Below are 17,606 nucleotides of genomic sequence, written 5' to 3'. Positions count from 1 at the left end.
TGCTAGCCACTCCATGTGAATGCACGCTTATCCACACAAGAAAATTCCCCATGACCACATACTGTAACTGGGTGTTTCCCGAAGTCCAGTTCTATTTCTGGAGGTGCTCAGAATAAAAAATTTGAATCTGTATTGATTCTGAATGGACGGGTGAAGAAATCAGAAGTTCTGAATCAAAATTATGTTTTTTTTAAAAAAAAAAAAAAAAAACTGTACTATATATTACAATGACTAACATGACTCAACCAATCTAGCTGCTAAACCTGGACAGTTGTCGGTGACAGGTATAGTAATGGTGCATTGGAGCTTGAATTACTGAAATTTTAAGTTCCAATCCAAGGTTGAAATAGGTCTAGATCAAAAAACAACAAAGACAGAGATATTACCCAAGGGTAATAAGGTGGTTCAAACCAACTTTTGATTAATGTGTATTGTATTAAGTAATCCAATGACTTCAAGGATTATACCCGACCACTAGTTGTGTACAGTGGCATTTTTTAATTGACAAATCCTATTATAAACATTGTTAATGTATGTTTAATACACCGTTTGTGCCGAAAACCCTGCTCAAATCTCTTTGTTGTTTTTTGATCTATTAAATGATAAGGGTAGGCATGTTATTGTCCTATTTACAGTAACTGTGATATATTACCACCATCATCATATTTCCATTTTGAAATAGCTCTAATCTGAATCAGAATCAATGCAAATCTGGACTATCCAACCACCACCAGCTATTACTAATGACATAAACTGATTTCTATTAGATAAAGTGATACCCTGGATTTATCTGAGCAGGTGCTTATATGTGGTTGTGCCAGGTTCTTTTCTAGTAAAGATTAATAATTATTTATAAAAATTTACATGAGCTGCTAATCAATAAAACATGGTTTTATGTTATTTATTTAGTTTTTTATTTTCAAATTTCTTCATTGTGAAGTTAAAAGTTTACCAATCATGGGCAATTAATTATATGTTACAAAAAAGTTTTAATATTTAAAAATACAAGCGCACACAGTCACGCATGCATTGGTCATCTTGCTCTGACGATATTTACCAGCGTGTATTACCTGCCTGCTTTATGTAATTTTAATGCATTTTCTCTAAGCCAGACTCCCAAGAATAGACTCACATATCAATGCAAAGGCAGAATCATGTTACTTGTCATTCTTCTCAGCAGTTACCATGATTACTGGGGAAATCCTGACATCTCCTGGTTTGGAATATCTCAAATATTTATTTAGCCTATCCTTGCCATGCAAAAGGTAATCTTTAGTAGTAGTAACTTTAACATTTCCACTTGATTCTTATCTATGGGCAATACAGACAGATGTTTTTTTAAGAGTCAGTCCATCCTAAAAGTAATATCTCACTGTTTGATACAGGTTAGAACAACCATATTCCAACCTTATACCCCTAAGAACTCTATATTTTAAGGTCTCAGGAAACCCCTGCTAAAACCAAATAATTGGAGATCAGTGTGGAAAAATGCCCCCTAGTGGCTAAAATACCACCTTTATAAACAACTGAAAACATCAGTGGAGTCATACAGCTCTCTCCCAAATGTTGTTGGCCTAAGAATTATGCATCTCAGGGTGGGTGGTGTCACCAGCCCCCTTGGCAGAGATGTGTATGGGGCGCAGAGTCTAAGATACCTGCCCCAGCTTCACCAATGCACCCGCAAGGGGTGATAGACTTTAGGAGGCAGTGCCCAGGTTGTAGCCCCTGTGCATGCAGGGGCTGGTAACTGCTGACAGGTTGGGACCAAAGCATAGTACAGGAGCATGAGGCAGAAGTGTAGTCAGACAAGCCAAAGGTCAGTGCAGGTGGCAATCAGGAGTAGTCAGGCGGAGCCAAAGGTCAGGTGGAGATAGGGTTGGTATACGAGAGAGTCAGAATCAGGGAATACAGAAATAAACCTGAAGGCAGAGCCTAGTGAAACTCCTTGTTCAGGCAACTTCTTGTTGTCCGTTACTTCCTTATATAGGGAAGATCATTTGATGACTGAAGACCATGTGATCTTCAGGTATTCAAGCCCACCACCAGAAGGAGTGCTGGAGGAGGCAGTTCAGGTGGTGTTCACATTTCTGCCCGCAGGTGGAGTGTGTCTGCAAAACACTCTAGTCCTCTGAGGTAAAGGGGCAGCTGTGAGACAGTCACTAGACCAGGAAGTGAGCAGAGAACAGGATCCTAGAACATATTTGCTGCTGGCAGCAGGGGATTGCAAGGTGGGTGTCACTAAAGAGGGCACAGATCCCCTGGTCCTGAGGGGATCTGTGACAGAACCCATGAAATAACCTTCTGGTCTTAAACCATCTTAAAATTCTTTGTGTCTATTCGGGACTATGTTGGTGAAATCTGTCTTATCTCAATTATTATGAGGAATTCTACACTCTATGGTCAATGGAGGAGAATGTAGCAGGAAAAGTGAGAACACAAAAAAGTGGCAGAAAAAAAAATCAGGGATAATGGTGGAAAAATCCTACTCATGCAAGGAACCCAAATGCAGCTGCGCATCTCTAGACCTTGCTCCTCAATGTTTACCCTTAACCAACTCTGCTTAAAGAACTTTAATTGGTGCTCTTTACAGAGAAAAGAGTTCATACTTAACTGTTCCATCACCCATTGCGCTGATCTTCATTCTCAAACTAAGCACAGTTTCGAACGGGGAGAATGTCATTGATACCCAGCCAATGAAGATGGCCAAAGACTTCAAACCCAGAAGAAGACAAGGCAAAGATGGCAGAAGCCACTGCAAGCGACAAGGAACATCATCACATCAGAGGGAGATTTTGAACTTTCACTGAACTCAAGAAACATACTAAAACATTTATAAATGCAGATATGTTTTCATTAAAAACAAATCTATTGGTTTTGTAAATAGACAATTAAAATATTATTGGCCTTTTGTAATCCCCTGTACAGTAGACTTCAAATTTCGAGAATAGGAGTCAGGAATGGGATCCAATCAAGTGTGCTACAGGGGACCACAGGAACTCCATACCAGTGTTGATACACAACAATAGCCCAATGAGAGGGCAGGTGACACAGGTAACTGTCAAGCTGCTGCAGGAAACACCTATGGTACAAGAATACCAAATGGTTGAAAAAAATGACAAATATTTTGGCAAAAAAGCAAAAAGCATTTTTATAAACAAGTATTAGGTAAGTAAATAAACAAGCTGGAAATGCATGACTCAAGTCTTTTTTGTTGAATGACTAGTTTGATTCTGGAATTTGCCTAGTGTATATAAACCCATGTATTACACCCCTGATTTCACTGTTCAGCAGTTGCTCAACTAAATAAAGGACAAATATAAGGAGCCTGTTGGAATGAAGTCCTAACCCAGCCTTGCAAGGGCCATGCATGGATCATTTAGTTGTACTCCCACCTGCAAATGCAACAAAATGTAAAAGGATGGAGCCCAGCATAGCCCAATGCAAGTATGGATCTACTAGGGAACACCTGCTCTGGGACATTTTTTTAACCATTCTGAGGGACCAACCAGAAAATATGTTACAGATGTCCCTTATGATTCAGCAGAGGCCATAAATACACCTTCTACGGTTGCCTGTATTACTCAGTCTGACTTGGTTTCTAGGAATAATGCAATGTGAGTCCTTGACAGACTTTCACTTACCCTTGGGATTTGCCTCTAGGCTGTCAGGGCTTTGTATTTATCATTGATTCTCCAGGAAAATAAAGAGTGTGACAATGCGCTCAGCCCTGCCCCAATCCTGCCTATAAAGACCACTCACAATCTCTGGTTCACCATTATAATTCATCCACATATTCTATTAAGTTAAATAATATCCAGCGTGCTGTAATTTGTTCCAGTATCAAGTGATGTTATGTCGAATATAAATAATAATGGATTTCAGAAAAATATCAACACTAAAAAACATAACCATTTTAGCCACTTGGCACACACTGCTATTAAAATTAAAACCAGGGAATGTTTTTTCCTGACCCATTATTAATTTATCATCTTCCCTCTGTATGAGTTCTTCACCGAGAAAGAGGGACAGTGTTAACATATACAGTATATTACGGTATATATAAATATATATATTGGATGTTGTTGGCATACTCATTTGATCTAAAACTATTGTTTGATTTATGGAGTGCTGGCTATGATGCTGAAAGTAAGTGTGTGTGTGTGTGTGTGTGTGTGTGTGTGTGTTTGTGTGTGTGTGTCAGTGTCAAATAAAAACAAATATTTTATATGTTGTGTTGGGGATAACATTTACACATTTCATTATTTTTTCACCACCTAAATTTTCATTTTATTATTTATTATTGTTTATATTTTGACCTTATTCATGTTGAATTTTGTATTTCTTCATGGCATAGTTACTAATTAAATGTAATACTCTTTGATATTATTACACAATATTTATATAGCCCCAACATATTACGCAGCACTGTATAAAGTCTATAGTCATGTCACTAGCTGTCCCACAAAGGAGCTCACAGTCAAATGTCCCTACCATAGTCATATGTCATTAATACAGTCTAAGGTCAATTGATTGTGGGGAAGCCAATTATCCTAACTGGAGTACCCAGAGGAAACCCATGCAAACACAGGGAGAACCCGCAAACTCCATGCAGATAGTGTCTTTGGCCAAGATTCAAACCTGGCACCCAGCGCTGCAAAGGCCACAGTGCTGACCACTGAGCCACCGTGCTGCTCATGGTAATAAATGTAACTATGTATGTAAATGCTTCTGATTTTTTTTATTGGTTGATTTAAACCCATTAACCACCTGGGCGTTAAACCCGACTTAGTTCGGGGTAAAAACACTTGCAAAAATACTTACCCAGTCCCCGCAGCTCCTCCAGACACGTCTTCTCTCTTCCTTCTTCTCCCGGCGAGTGCAGTGACGATCTCCAGGGTTTCCCGGTGACGTCGCTGCATGCGTCGGTGCGGGAAATTCAAATTACTTTGTATTGAACTCAATACAAAAAAGCTGTATTGAGTCCAATACTAAGAAATCTTTATATAATATATATATATATTGTATTATATATATATATATATTATATAGGCTACTGTACAATTACATTACATTATACACTATTTTTTTTAAAGATGTTTTATAAAAAAATTGTATTATTAAATTTATAAAATTTTGGACATATTTCGGTGAGTTATGCGGTAGTTCGGTGAATTATAAGTATCTATTGAGTAATTCGGTGAATTATAGCCCACAATCTAAAATAACACTTTTTGCATGGAAGTACAGAAGTTCGAAAAGAATTAGAGTACCCGGCGTTCGCGTTTTTTTATATTCATGATATCTACTAGACCCTTGTTCGGACATATTTCTGTAAGTTACAGGTCTACAATTAAAAAAAAAAAAATTCATGAAAAACAGTGTACCGCTTTTGGTACAGAAATCTAGACATCAGTGAAACGCCCAGGTGGTTAATACAAAATTGTTGGCCTAAAAAGTTATAACTTAATTTTCTCCAAATAGCAATTCCTATGTTACATAGCCATGTCCCTACCCCAGTGCTTCATATGACTGACATGGATTCCATTGGCAGTTGCACCCAGTGACCTACATATGCAGTGTAGTACACCTGTCCTGGCAAGACAGAAGCAGACTGGCTGCTATATTTATATGCCCATATATTTTAGTCAGCAGGCTTGTATACATCCGGTGTCTATTAATAATATAGACACACAGCAACGTTTATGCTCCAAGTGACAGCCCCCTCCTACAGCGCCGGGATTTGGGACCCCTGGGTGTTCATGCAAGGGGGGAGGGCGGTTTTAGGTCATAAATGGCTGGTTTATTGAGGAAAGGAGGAGGTGGAGGGGAATATTTAATACAGGCAATTAAACGGGCACTCCCTTGCGCCTGCCCTTTTCAAACTCACTGCAGTTCGCCAAGCAATCAAAAAAAACACTTTTTTTGAATGTAAATAAAAAAAACATATCAAGTGTGAGCAGTGTGTTGCGGTAATTGAATTTAGATTCTGAATTGTAGTGAAAATTGAAATGAGCAAATCTCATTCTACATCCCAGCCATTGGATTGTGTAGATGTGCTGCTGTCATTGGCTAGGAGAAGACTCTCTTCTTCCCCTCCTTCCATCTTTCTCTCTCCTTTTCTCCTCCCTGCTTGCATGGCCTTTGTAGCGATACAGCAATGTGTCTTTACCTGACCTGGAAACTTGGATTTCTGAGCTGTCGTTGTCCATCACCCTCAGACCCCCTGAACAAGAAGCCCCCTCCTTCCCCTTTGCCACATACAAGCCGGCTGCCTTTTTCTGCAAACTGACATCGCTATCTTTATCCCTATTAGGATCGCACAAGTCCTTCTTTCACTCCATAGGGGTGATCGGTCTCTGAATGCACCCTCATCTTCTCATCAGATACCTCCTCACCCATTAAGGTGAGACAAGGACAGCTATCATAAGCCACTCATGATTCCTGCTTTAGACCCACTTTGCTGAATCCATGAAGAAAAGAGAAACACAATAGAATTCCAAACGGGAATGCCTGATTATGTTTGAAAATATGCACAAATGCAGGGGTCTGCACAATGGTGGAGAGTTCATGGCTCTGGAGATAGGCTGCAAGTCCCTTTAAATGACTACTCTGGAAGGTTGCATTGTTTATGTAGGCTTTTGTTGTGTTGATGTTGCATTTTTCCAGTGTTAGTTATTGGTCGTTTGATATGCTTTTAGCTGCTGTTGAGCTAAGGTTATTGGTTCTTCCGCCACCTGCTTTGTCACTGCCTTGCACTTCAGGTGGACCATCTCTGAGTGCTTCTGCTGGAAGAAAGCTGTGTTTGGCACTTTGGAATATGTGATTTCAGCACACCATGGGTGGTCTGTTGATAGGTTGGTGATCTGTCATCTCAAGTGACCTCTGTGAATGCTTACATCTCATACTGTCTGGTCTGAGAGAGGGTTAAGGGGCAGATGAACTTGACAAGCCCCCTGAGTGCCTCGGTTTCCCTGAACATTACGGATTTCCTTGACCGTAAGGCAAGGATGAGGAGCACCCGATGATGATGTTTGATATTCAGGTAAGCTGTGGTAATTTGAAGTACCTGACATAGTTGATTTGATGTTTTTGTATGTATTTTATGCATACATCAAAATTGTTGATTCTCTGTTTGCATAGCTCTGTTGGTAATTGCAGCCTGGGAACATATGGGAGCTGCCATTTTCACCTAGTTGTCTTTGGTTTTAGTTGAAGTCAATGACCCTAAACAAGCATGCAGATTAGTAAATCAGGGTTAGGTCCTGATCTGCATACCTGTTTAAGGTCTATTTATGTGTCCCACATAAATAAAGCCACTGAATAAGCATGACAGCCAGGCACCAAGCATTTTAAAGTAGATAGGTTAGGAATGGCAACCAAATTTTTCCAGTACAAGTTTCCTTTAAAATGTTAGACCCTATCAGCCCAACTAAGCAGATGCAAGCTCCCATGTGTGCACCAGAGGAGCCCCTTCTTGCCTCCAACCATGGGCAAACTTCAGTATCTCCTTGACTCTTTCTTGGACTTTCAGCCTTCTTCCTCTCCTTCTTACACCCCACAATTCTTACAATATTTGACTAGATGCAGGGTCATTTTAAGAAAAGTGCAGAATGAATTGGAAAAGTGTTGGAACTATATATAGCTTGGAAAATAAACTAAACTCAAAACTAAGTATATGATTTATGTATTCAATCATTGAATATATATTAAGATGCATTTAAAATACAGTATGATTTAAGCATCTGAATCTATTTATATATTAACTGTGTGTAATCCTCATCAATTCCTCACTGGGAAAATAAATAGCAAGAGCCAATCAAGTTCTCCTACAATACACAGTGCTGTCGGTCAGATAGCGGAATTTTGTTGACAGGTGAAGTAGAAAGCAGAGTGCTGACCTAATCAATGTAGTGATGCCATTTTACTATCCAGGCAGCAGGCTGGAGAAAGGTCGGAAAGCACAAACAGAATTACAAATTTACTGATATGAATAGAGTTCACTTGCCTATGTTGACCCTAATAATTACATGTATTTTGTGATGGCAAGTATATAAAACGGGTGGGGGTTGGGGGAACCTTTATTCATTCCTTATTGCCCTCGGAGTCTTTGAGAACTTGAATACTGAATGGAGCCCCAAATTATGCTATAGTTAAAAAAAATGTACTGTTCATCTTAGATGACAAAAATCTGGCATCTGTACAGAGCTTTACACACCTGTTTTTAAAACTGTTTGTGTCCCCACCTAAGATATTTACCCTGGTATCATATGTGGTCACTAATACAGGATGTGAGGGAAAAATATCCCCAATCAGGTACCAGATATAGATATCAATAAAATGCTGTCATGTGTATCATATTTAGGAATATTTAGCTCACATTTGGGTTTATTCTGGAGGTCATAGTTATGGGAATCTCTTCAATGTGAACAAAGGCAGCAGAAAAATCTGACACTTTCCCACTCTATCTGGAAAAAAAAAAGTTTTGTGTTGATTTTGAGAATATTTAGCATTTTCCTGTGAATTACTTAAAATAGATACAATAGCATTGTTCTCTGGCTTTGATTGGCTTCCATGCTTTCTGTCCTTGAAAAAGTATGCAGCAAAAGAAGTAATTGAACCACTGCTTCTCCTGATCTGCAAACCTATTCTAGATCATCAGCTCGGTACTAAAGCCAGACAACATACAAGGGTTGACAACAACTGAAGGGTAAGCCAGCTTCAGGATTACAATAGGTTCATTCACACATATCTGTTTAAATGTGCCATAATATTTGCAGAAATACCACACCATTGCAACACACAAAAACATGTACATTATCACAAGGGAAGGGTTCTCTACTTCTCCTGTGTCACTGTGTATCTGTCTGTCCTTTGCAACCCCTATTTAATGTTCAGTGCTGTGCAATGTTGGCACTAAATAAATCCTGTTTATTTTTATAATTCATAATATTATTAATATTACACAAAGGGACCCATTTAAAAAGGGGAGAGGTACTGCTATCAACTTCTTGCTATGTACCACTAGGTTACTTTACACACCACATCTGTATTCTGCAGCTCCTTTATTAAATGCAGGATATAGTGTGGAACCATGGAGTTTTCTCTACTTAATGTGTTTTGAGTAGTAGTTGGTCACATGAGTTAAAAGGTCATGTGACCAGGCTCTCCTCTTATTATATCTCCTCTGCTTTTGGTACCTAAGTGGAATGCAGCACACACTTGTTCATTGCCTTATTAGTGGGCATCAACTCAGGGCAACTCTTGAGTTTAACTATTTAACTCTTAAATTTACATTTGAATAGCAAATGCAATTTCTATAAAAATGCCCATTGACATTAATTGAATATTGATGGACATGTTAATTTCAAGAAACAGTAGAGCTGCAATGTATAAATAGGCCCTCAAAGGGCAGAGAGAACATTCATCTGATACTATTTTCTGGCTGATCCAGTAAGATGTTGGTGAATATTTTTTATAATATTTTGAGGGAACAGTGCTTACCTTAGTGATTATGTAGCTGGCAATATACCTCCAGGGATAATTTACATACATTTTGCATTTTTATATTTGCAATCAGGCTGGTAGCTGGTTGTCAGAGACTAGGCAGCAGTAGGAAGTGAGTAGGTAACAAAGATGGGGGGGCAAAAAGTTGTGAACTTCTTGGTGTCACATTTAGTCAAACCAGGCTCTACTCCATCAGGAAGGATCTATGAATGATAAGGGGCAACTGCTGTACACATATCAGATTCTTTCCCAGGGATAGCCTGATCTTTCATATCAGACAAGAATCATCTAATGTGGGTACATAGCCTAACTCATCATGGTGTCTGTTGGCCTGGTGGAAATTCCATAAATTAGACCCAGTGATGAGTAATTTAGTAAGTGGGGTATTTGTTATCCCTGTATATTTGTACCAACATGTCTTTTATTTAATAACTGCACAATATTGGATCCTGAATTTATGGGTACGGAGATCATCCATTGCCATCTTATGTACTATACAAACTGAATGTTATTTAACCATTAATATTGTGTTAATACTATTGTTAATATATAATGTGTTAATATATTATGTGATTTACAGTTTAGTGGTCTTGCCAATCAAACTTTTTAAGGGCCTACGCACCTGCTGTGCCCATAATTGGGGGCTCCCACAATACCTGCTGGTTTTCCATTTATTTTGCACTATGAAGAATGTAATAGGAGGGATTGGAACACAATAAGACAAATATTCATTGAGGGCGGTTTCTCTACGTGAGATAACATAAGTTACCTTTAATTGAATTAGGACATAATGGTGGAAATAACCCTATAATATAGAATTCAGCTCTTACAACTTTGAAGGTTTCATGCCAAATGCAGTTGTTCCAATGTCCACTGGAAGGCAGTTGACTCCGTGGAATAAAATAAGGCTCCTCCAGACATCAGTTAGAAAGGCATTAGATGTAAAATTTCTCACGTCTATTACTTATAGTTAAGATCAGCTTTTTTGGATACATGTTGTCTGCTTTCAATCCTAGGATGATGTAAAGTAATTACCAAGCTTCATAGCACCTGCCAGTAAGATAAGTGCTGGATGACCTAATACAAGGCATTATTAAAGCCACTTTCAAGGATTTCCTCAAAATTGATAAAATGGCAAACCATAGGCCCAAAAAAAGATGTCATGATATATAATACAGGTATTTTAAATTAGGGTGATTTCTTCTTCACACCCTGGCATTATTTTCTATAAAAGCATGATTTCACTTCTATTGTTTTCTTCCTGGAGTTTTTTTCACTACCCACCTTTGAGTATTCCTGCTGCATTTATTTTTATCATATAATATATTATCTAAAAAAATCTACAAGGGGTACAAAACCCCAAAAACCCAGCCCGCCCATATGAAGTTAACTTCTCACTGGCTACACGCACTATGCAAGACTCCTTCATATCATGGTCCTACCTCCCCCTCTTTTATGGGTTGCAAAGCCCTGAAAAAATGGTGGCTTTCCCCGGCTACTCTTTCTTTTTAGGCACTCCTTATCTTCTCTACACCCAAGCAAACCCAGTATGTCAATGGGTTATTGAGGCCTTTCATTTGGGGTAGTAAACACTCCATGATCTGCCGATCCATTACTCCATCAACCAGTGTCCAATGGAAGCGTCAATCTACCACATATTGCACTATACAATGAGGCATCACTACTACGTATCCTCAAGGATTGGCTCCATGGCACCTCCATACACCGTTGAACACAACCCGCAATTTGCTTCACAGAGGCACACCCTTCGCAACAGAGCACTCCTCGATGCCAACACCTCTCTTTCTACCACTGTGGGGGAATTCTGATTTCACTGCTGGACTTCCCCTATTTTTAAGGTTTGGACAGACACAGGTCTATCTTCAGTTCAATCATTACTAAACCCCAAAACATGCAAGCCTTATTCTATCACTGAACTATAATCAGAATACCCACAAACTGCATGTAATTTGTTTGCTGTCTTCCAGTCACGCAACTACAGTTCCTCAATCACTCATTCCCTTTCGGCCACAGACTGGAATAATCCCTTAGATACCATGCTATTAGGTCCCCCATCCCTCTCCAAATTTCCATATTCTATAGACTCCTCAAGGAAGATCTAGAATACAACACATTGACCACAGACCAGGTGACCACATTTTCCCAGCATAGAAATATCATCCCTGCTGCAAATGTTAAGAGTATCCTGGAAAGCGACCATCTGTACAATATTGAGAGCGTATATTTCCCGTCACGAGCACACCGCATGGGCCTATCAGAATCCAATAATTGTCCTAAATGCTGTGCACATCATGCAGGCCTCTATCATAACTTTTCAGACAGACCCCAATTAAACGTTTTTTGAGACAAATTTCCCGATACATCCAAACACACTTGGTCAGTTGTTTGCCCTTCACTCCCCTTTGGGCAATATTTGGTATGGTGAGTGGAGACATTATTTTCTACTCCTGGGGTGCCAAACGGCTACTGCTGCTTTTATCTGCAATGGGAAGAAACGTCTATTTAAATGGGTTGAAGCCTCCTACTCCAATTTTTTGACACATGGGAGTCACATGGTGCTCCCCACCCAAAGTGTCAAAAATTTAATCTTCCACCAGCCTCTAGGCCTGCCAGAAGAGAAAAATCTCCCTCTCCCACATAGGGTTTCCTGGACCACATCTATCCAAGGAAACTGCGCAATAATGGCGAACATTAGATTAACTCCGACATCGCAATACCAATTTATTCATATTGTTCCTTCTTTTTTTTTTCTTGCTTTATTGTTAACTAACTGAAAAATATAAAATGCACAATTACTCATTCTGCATACTCAAATGCATTGTTGACTTGTTTGTCTCAATCTGTAACACATATGTAAACTTCTCTTCTCTCTATTATTGTAAGTGTATTGTTTGTCCTGAATACTGATGTAACTCAATAAAAAAATAAAAATCTACAAGAAGGATTGCTTGTAGGTAGATGTCATGGCAAATGTGCCCAGGGACTCTAGGACTTCAGAACACCACCATAGTCAAGAGACATAGGAAACAATTAGGAGGTTTAAAAGGCAACTTCACATTTAGTTATTTAAATATATCCCCACCCTGTAGCAAAGTGTGCTTATACACACAGAATAATTACCTTCATCCCTATTCTTTAGATCTTCATAAAGGTCACACAGCCATCACAAGGAAACTATTCCAGATGGGATCTTGAGTCGAGTGGATACACACATCCTGCCCTATTCAATCCTATAGTCTGTACTCATGGTGGTATCTAGTCATCCAGTGGAGTGCAAACTGATGATGTCTTCTTTACTGGGGCTAACCAGAAGATCTGTGTGTGTGGCCTCCTGATTCCATGACCATAGACCCTCTAGAGCCAACATAGGTCCCCAGGTGAGGATGGTCACCAGCCAAGGTAAGGTCTTTAGCTAAGAGATTGGAAGAGAAGAATAGAGTGTCCAAAATATCCAGATGGGTCTTGTGCCTAGTGGGACACTTGTCCTTTCTCGTTCATCTATACAAATGGTCTGTACTCATTGTGGCCTCAATCCAGTGGACTACAAATCATCCATTGGAAGAACTGGCGCAGTGGTGAGCATGTGCACAATGGGCATACCCTAAAGGTATGTGCAGCATTGCTCAGGGCTGGATGAAGCGAGGTAAGTGCCAAACACCACCCCAATGTACCTCAGCTGCATCAGGATCTTTCCTACAATGAAAGTATGACACAAGAGGGGTTCCTAGGACAACAAGACAAATTTTTTTTCTTCCAATCAATAAGACCTATTATTACATTGACAAAAATAAGAATCCATAAATATTCCAAAAATGAGCTGACATATAGGTGGGGAGAACAGCAGAAAAATCAGCATCAAAGGTTTCTTGTCAAAAGGTTAAAATGTAGGCCCTGAAATACCAAAATGTCCCATTAAAGCAGAACTCTAGACAAATATGTAGAATTAACACAATTCTACAAGAACATGAACATCTAAAAGAGGGTGGGAAAACTATCCAGAGAACTAATATGTGAAGTCAGTTATAATAGGGTTTCCTCAAAAAAGGTTAATGAACAACCAAACTGCTTTTTGCATTTGGCTAAAACACTGAGTTGTCTACTGCTAATTGGGAGAATTTGCTAAGTGAATGATCCTAATTGATTTTTTGTTTTGAGTTTTGTATTGAATTGGATGTTCATGTTGATGTTAGCTGATTATTTTTGCTGCAGACCTACTTTGGCAAGATTCACAGCTGCGATTTCCTGCTAAGGCACCAATTACAGGCCAGGGCCCTTGTGATGTGACTGGTATAACACTCTAAGGAGACACATTGACCTGTTTATTTCAAGGAAGCTAAAGTAAACCTGTCATGGAAAAAATGTAGGTTGACTTCCCTTCTAGACTAGTTGCTGTCTTGCTTCTGTGATTAGGTCTGAAGTATGAAGGTAGATGTAAACCCTGTGCACAGTGTATACAGTATGTATGGTGATTCAAAGGTCTGAAGTTTTTGGTTTAAGAGACAGGCTACAGTTTCCAAGAAAAGTCATGGCAGCCTCTGCATCTCTTACATGACAGGTTTACTTAAGGGCTGAATGAAGTTGTCCTCTAAATTGGGCTAACTAGAACAGCTGAATGTATATTTCACTGCATCCAGCTGGCTCAAAATGACCACAGAACTTACAGAACCAGTAAAGCTCACTGGTTAGTGAAGGTCGCAGGCTGAGCTGAGGTCTGTAGTTAGGAGAATAAAGGAGGAACAAGGGCTGTTCAGGCATTGTCCATGATAGCCTTGTCTCAGAGGAGTGATAGTGAATATGGCATTCTGTATGACCAATGGCTCTGGTGAGTGGGACGGTTATGGGCTATACCACAGATAATTTCTAGTATAACTGTTGAATGCTCATCTTTGTCCTACTTTGATCACCATGTAGTGTTTCTTCTCCATACTACATTCTTCAAACTGTTCAATAAAAACCCAGCAAGTCAGTAAGTCAAGATTCTCTTTTAATGGGTGTGTTAACAGGTGGAGTTAAGAACTCTGTGTGTGATACTCTGTATGTGATACCCCACCTCCTAGATTGTAAGCAGGATCCTCACCTCCTCCTATGTCACTGTATGTATCTGTCTGTCATTTGCAACCCCTAATTAATGTACAGCACTGCATAATATGTTGGCACTATATAAATCCAGGTTAATAATAATACTAACAATTCTGACTGATGAAGTTGAAATCCAAGAAATTGGATAAACTAGTTGGTGAATCAGCACACTAGATACCTTCACCCATAATATGACTTTTGGGTAGACTGACCCTTTAATTCTGTATGTTCTCCTAACCCATAAAATAGTGTCTCCTTCAGAATTTCAAGAAACATAAAAAAAAAAATTAATGACATTTCAAGGAGCATGAGTAGGAGCATTCTGTTGTTCTGTCATGCCCTGAGCAGAAAACTCCTTGAAAAGTTGAACAAATAAGTCTTCCACTATCATTACAGGCAGTTTAGTCATGCTGATAAAGCAATATGAAGCTAAGGAATTTAGGACTAAGGAACCAGGAAAATTGTAATCAGAACATTGCTGGAACAGAATTAAATTAAAGAGTTCATTGCTCTTAGCAAACATTTCCTACTTTTTTAGGGCAGATAGATGGTGTAAACTTGAAGCCGAAGTTTATTCTGCCTGTTGCCTTCCCTGGTTTCTCTTCCTACCATCATTAAATCTAAATTTTTGGATCCCCTGTCTGTTTTTTTTATTACTGTCTGTGTCTGTGCTAGGTAGATTCACACTCTCTTTTTGTCCTGACCAATGTCACTTTGTCTTAGTGACTAAGACAAAGAAGTGATGAGAAGGTAAATGTTACAGTTGTCACCAAACATAGGAGGAGGAAGGAAACCCAGTCTATCCCCTGGAGAGGCAATCTGAAGAGATTGCCTCTACACAAAAAAATGTCTTTTGATAGATTTATTGGTTTAAGACACACTTAAGTAACCAAAACAAGCGGTGCTTGATTTACACCAGCCCTGGGCTATGAAACTTGGAGGTCCCTTGTTAACACCTAAAGATCTCACAAAGGTGCTCACAAACACTAGATCTTGGGTGATCACAAAAAATGTAAAACATTTACTAGCAAGGTATTTAAAATGATAATTTCAAATGGATTGTGTATGTGTATCAAAGTTCCTATGTATCATTTGGCTGTACCAATCTCACACATAACAATCCACATCAAACAATAAAATATTTTATTTTCACATACAGTAGAAAATATTTTATTCCTAATTGGTGAAAATAAAAAAGTGTTTTTGGCTATAGTTTACATAGAAAAAATATTTTGCTCAGCAATATTGCCACAAGATAAGATTTGTTTCTCCATGAGCATGGATTTTTTGTTATCTTATGTGATGACCAAGTAAAAGCTTAACAAACAGACCCAGAGTGGAAATGTAAAATTTGCTCAGGTCTGTAAGGGTTAAACAGGAGCTAAAAAAGTCAAACTACCCACTAGATATGTTTTGCATGAGCCAATGAAAAAAATCGAATGTTTAGAATGAAAATTACAAAAAACTGTTGCAAAATGCAATTTATGGCCATGTCCCCAGCCACCAATGAGTTTGGTTTGTCTCCATTAATCACTGTGTGTTTCTGATATTTCTGTGTCCCCTTTTCATCATAGAAAATAAATACAGAGGAGGAATGGGAAGCCTTCATATTGGTAAGAGCAGATCTGTGAGCGGATCACGTAGATCTGTGAGCGGATCACAATAACGTTCTAGAACGCATTTCTCTACCTCTTTCCCCCCAAAATGAAGCCTTGAAATAATTTTTAGGTCTCAGGGAATCCCTGTTAAAACTAATTCATTGGGGATTGGTGAGAAGAATGTCCCTTACACTGGTGATCAGTGAAACAAATGCCCCCCTTTACAATAGTGATAAGAAGGCCACTCTTACAGACAGCTAAAACTAACATCAGTGTTTAGCAGGTTGGCTCCACCAAGTGGTGCTGGGCCTGGAATGATTGAGGCACCATCAAATAGAAGTCAATCAACCACAACTCAGAAAACTCCTGACAACCTTTAGAGGAACCTTGGTTAAGAATAGCTATCATATAGTTTTATAAAAAGCTCATTATCTATTCTGCAGCATCTACCTAAAATAGTAAATATTCTCTAAAGCAGCGATCGCCAGCAAGGGGAAGTTTCTTCCTCTTTGAGTGACACCTGGCTCCTCGTGCATGCGCGGTCCGAAGCCGGTAATTTTTTTGGTCCGCCCGGACCGAAAAGTTTGACGACCACTGAACTAAGGTGTCTCTAACAATTACCGTACCTTCTCTTATTTGCCTAATTTGTGTCTGTTTAATATTCCTTATGAAGCATTTTGTTCTTTATTTTTGGCAAGTGCAAAGAAAACATGTTGCGTGTCCTCTGCACAATTCCTGTGTTATCTCAAAAAGCTTCCTAGTTTCTATCTTGGACTACAGAAAAATTAGCTTTTATGTTCAAGAGATCTGAGAGTGGAAGTTGCTGAGTAGCCCAGCAAAAGCTACCGGGCAGGGTTAACATAAGTGCACATTTGGCAGATGAACAGACATATTTATGTACCTGCAAACTCTTTAAACATGTTGCAATGTGTCTGTATTGCAGATAATGTGCTATGAATGTTGTTGTTTTTTTTTTTTTTTTTTTTTGATGTTGTTTGTGAATATTGCAAACTGTGACATCTCCACTTTACAAATCAACTTCCTGCACACTCTTTAAACATGTTGCAATGTGCCTGTATTGCAGATGATGTGCTATTTATGCTGTTTTTTTGCAGTTGTTTTGTGAATAGTGCAAACTGTGACATCTCCACTTTACAAATCAATTTCAAAGCACAGCATATTGGACTGTGAGGGGGTCTATGTGGCAAAGTAGAAGGAACTGAATCTAAAACTACACAGCACACTGTAGGTCCAGGTTTCTCCTAAGAGAATGGTATGGGTTAATTTGTAACTGGCTTCTCTTTTACAGCTCAGATTACTACAGCAGCTCCAGCCCTTCCTACAGAAACTAGGTCACATGTCATCCAATTTACTGGGCAGGCATCCATGTAAAAGAAATTGACA

General features: G+C 39.0%; 1 protein-coding gene across 4 annotated transcripts in view; it reads left to right on the top strand.

The window, feature by feature from the left end:
• The window catches only part of RALGDS (ral guanine nucleotide dissociation stimulator), a 217,691-nt gene that overhangs the window by 20,494 nt on the left and 179,591 nt on the right, over positions 1–17,606 (top strand). Inside the window, exons 1-2 of one of the 4 annotated variants that reach the window (XM_072429984.1) lie at positions 6,157–7,042; positions 8,594–8,707. The exons of 1 other annotated variant lie outside the window; for it this stretch is intronic. Coding sequence is in view for 1 of the 3 variants with exons in the window: in XM_072429982.1 (XP_072286083.1) it covers positions 7,022–7,042 (21 nt within the window). In the remaining 2 variants the exon portion in view is untranslated. Of the gene's footprint in view, positions 1–6,156; positions 7,043–8,593; positions 8,708–17,606 lie in introns of those variants that run through there. 2 more of the 4 variants (XM_072429986.1, XM_072429982.1) reach the window with 2 other exon arrangements.

Source organism: Pyxicephalus adspersus, chromosome Z (genome assembly GCF_032062135.1).
Source record: "Pyxicephalus adspersus chromosome Z, UCB_Pads_2.0, whole genome shotgun sequence".
Taxonomy (NCBI): Eukaryota; Metazoa; Chordata; class Amphibia; order Anura; family Pyxicephalidae; genus Pyxicephalus; species Pyxicephalus adspersus.
Note: the sequence above shows the minus strand (reverse complement) of the source record. Positions and strands in the feature narration are given on the sequence as shown.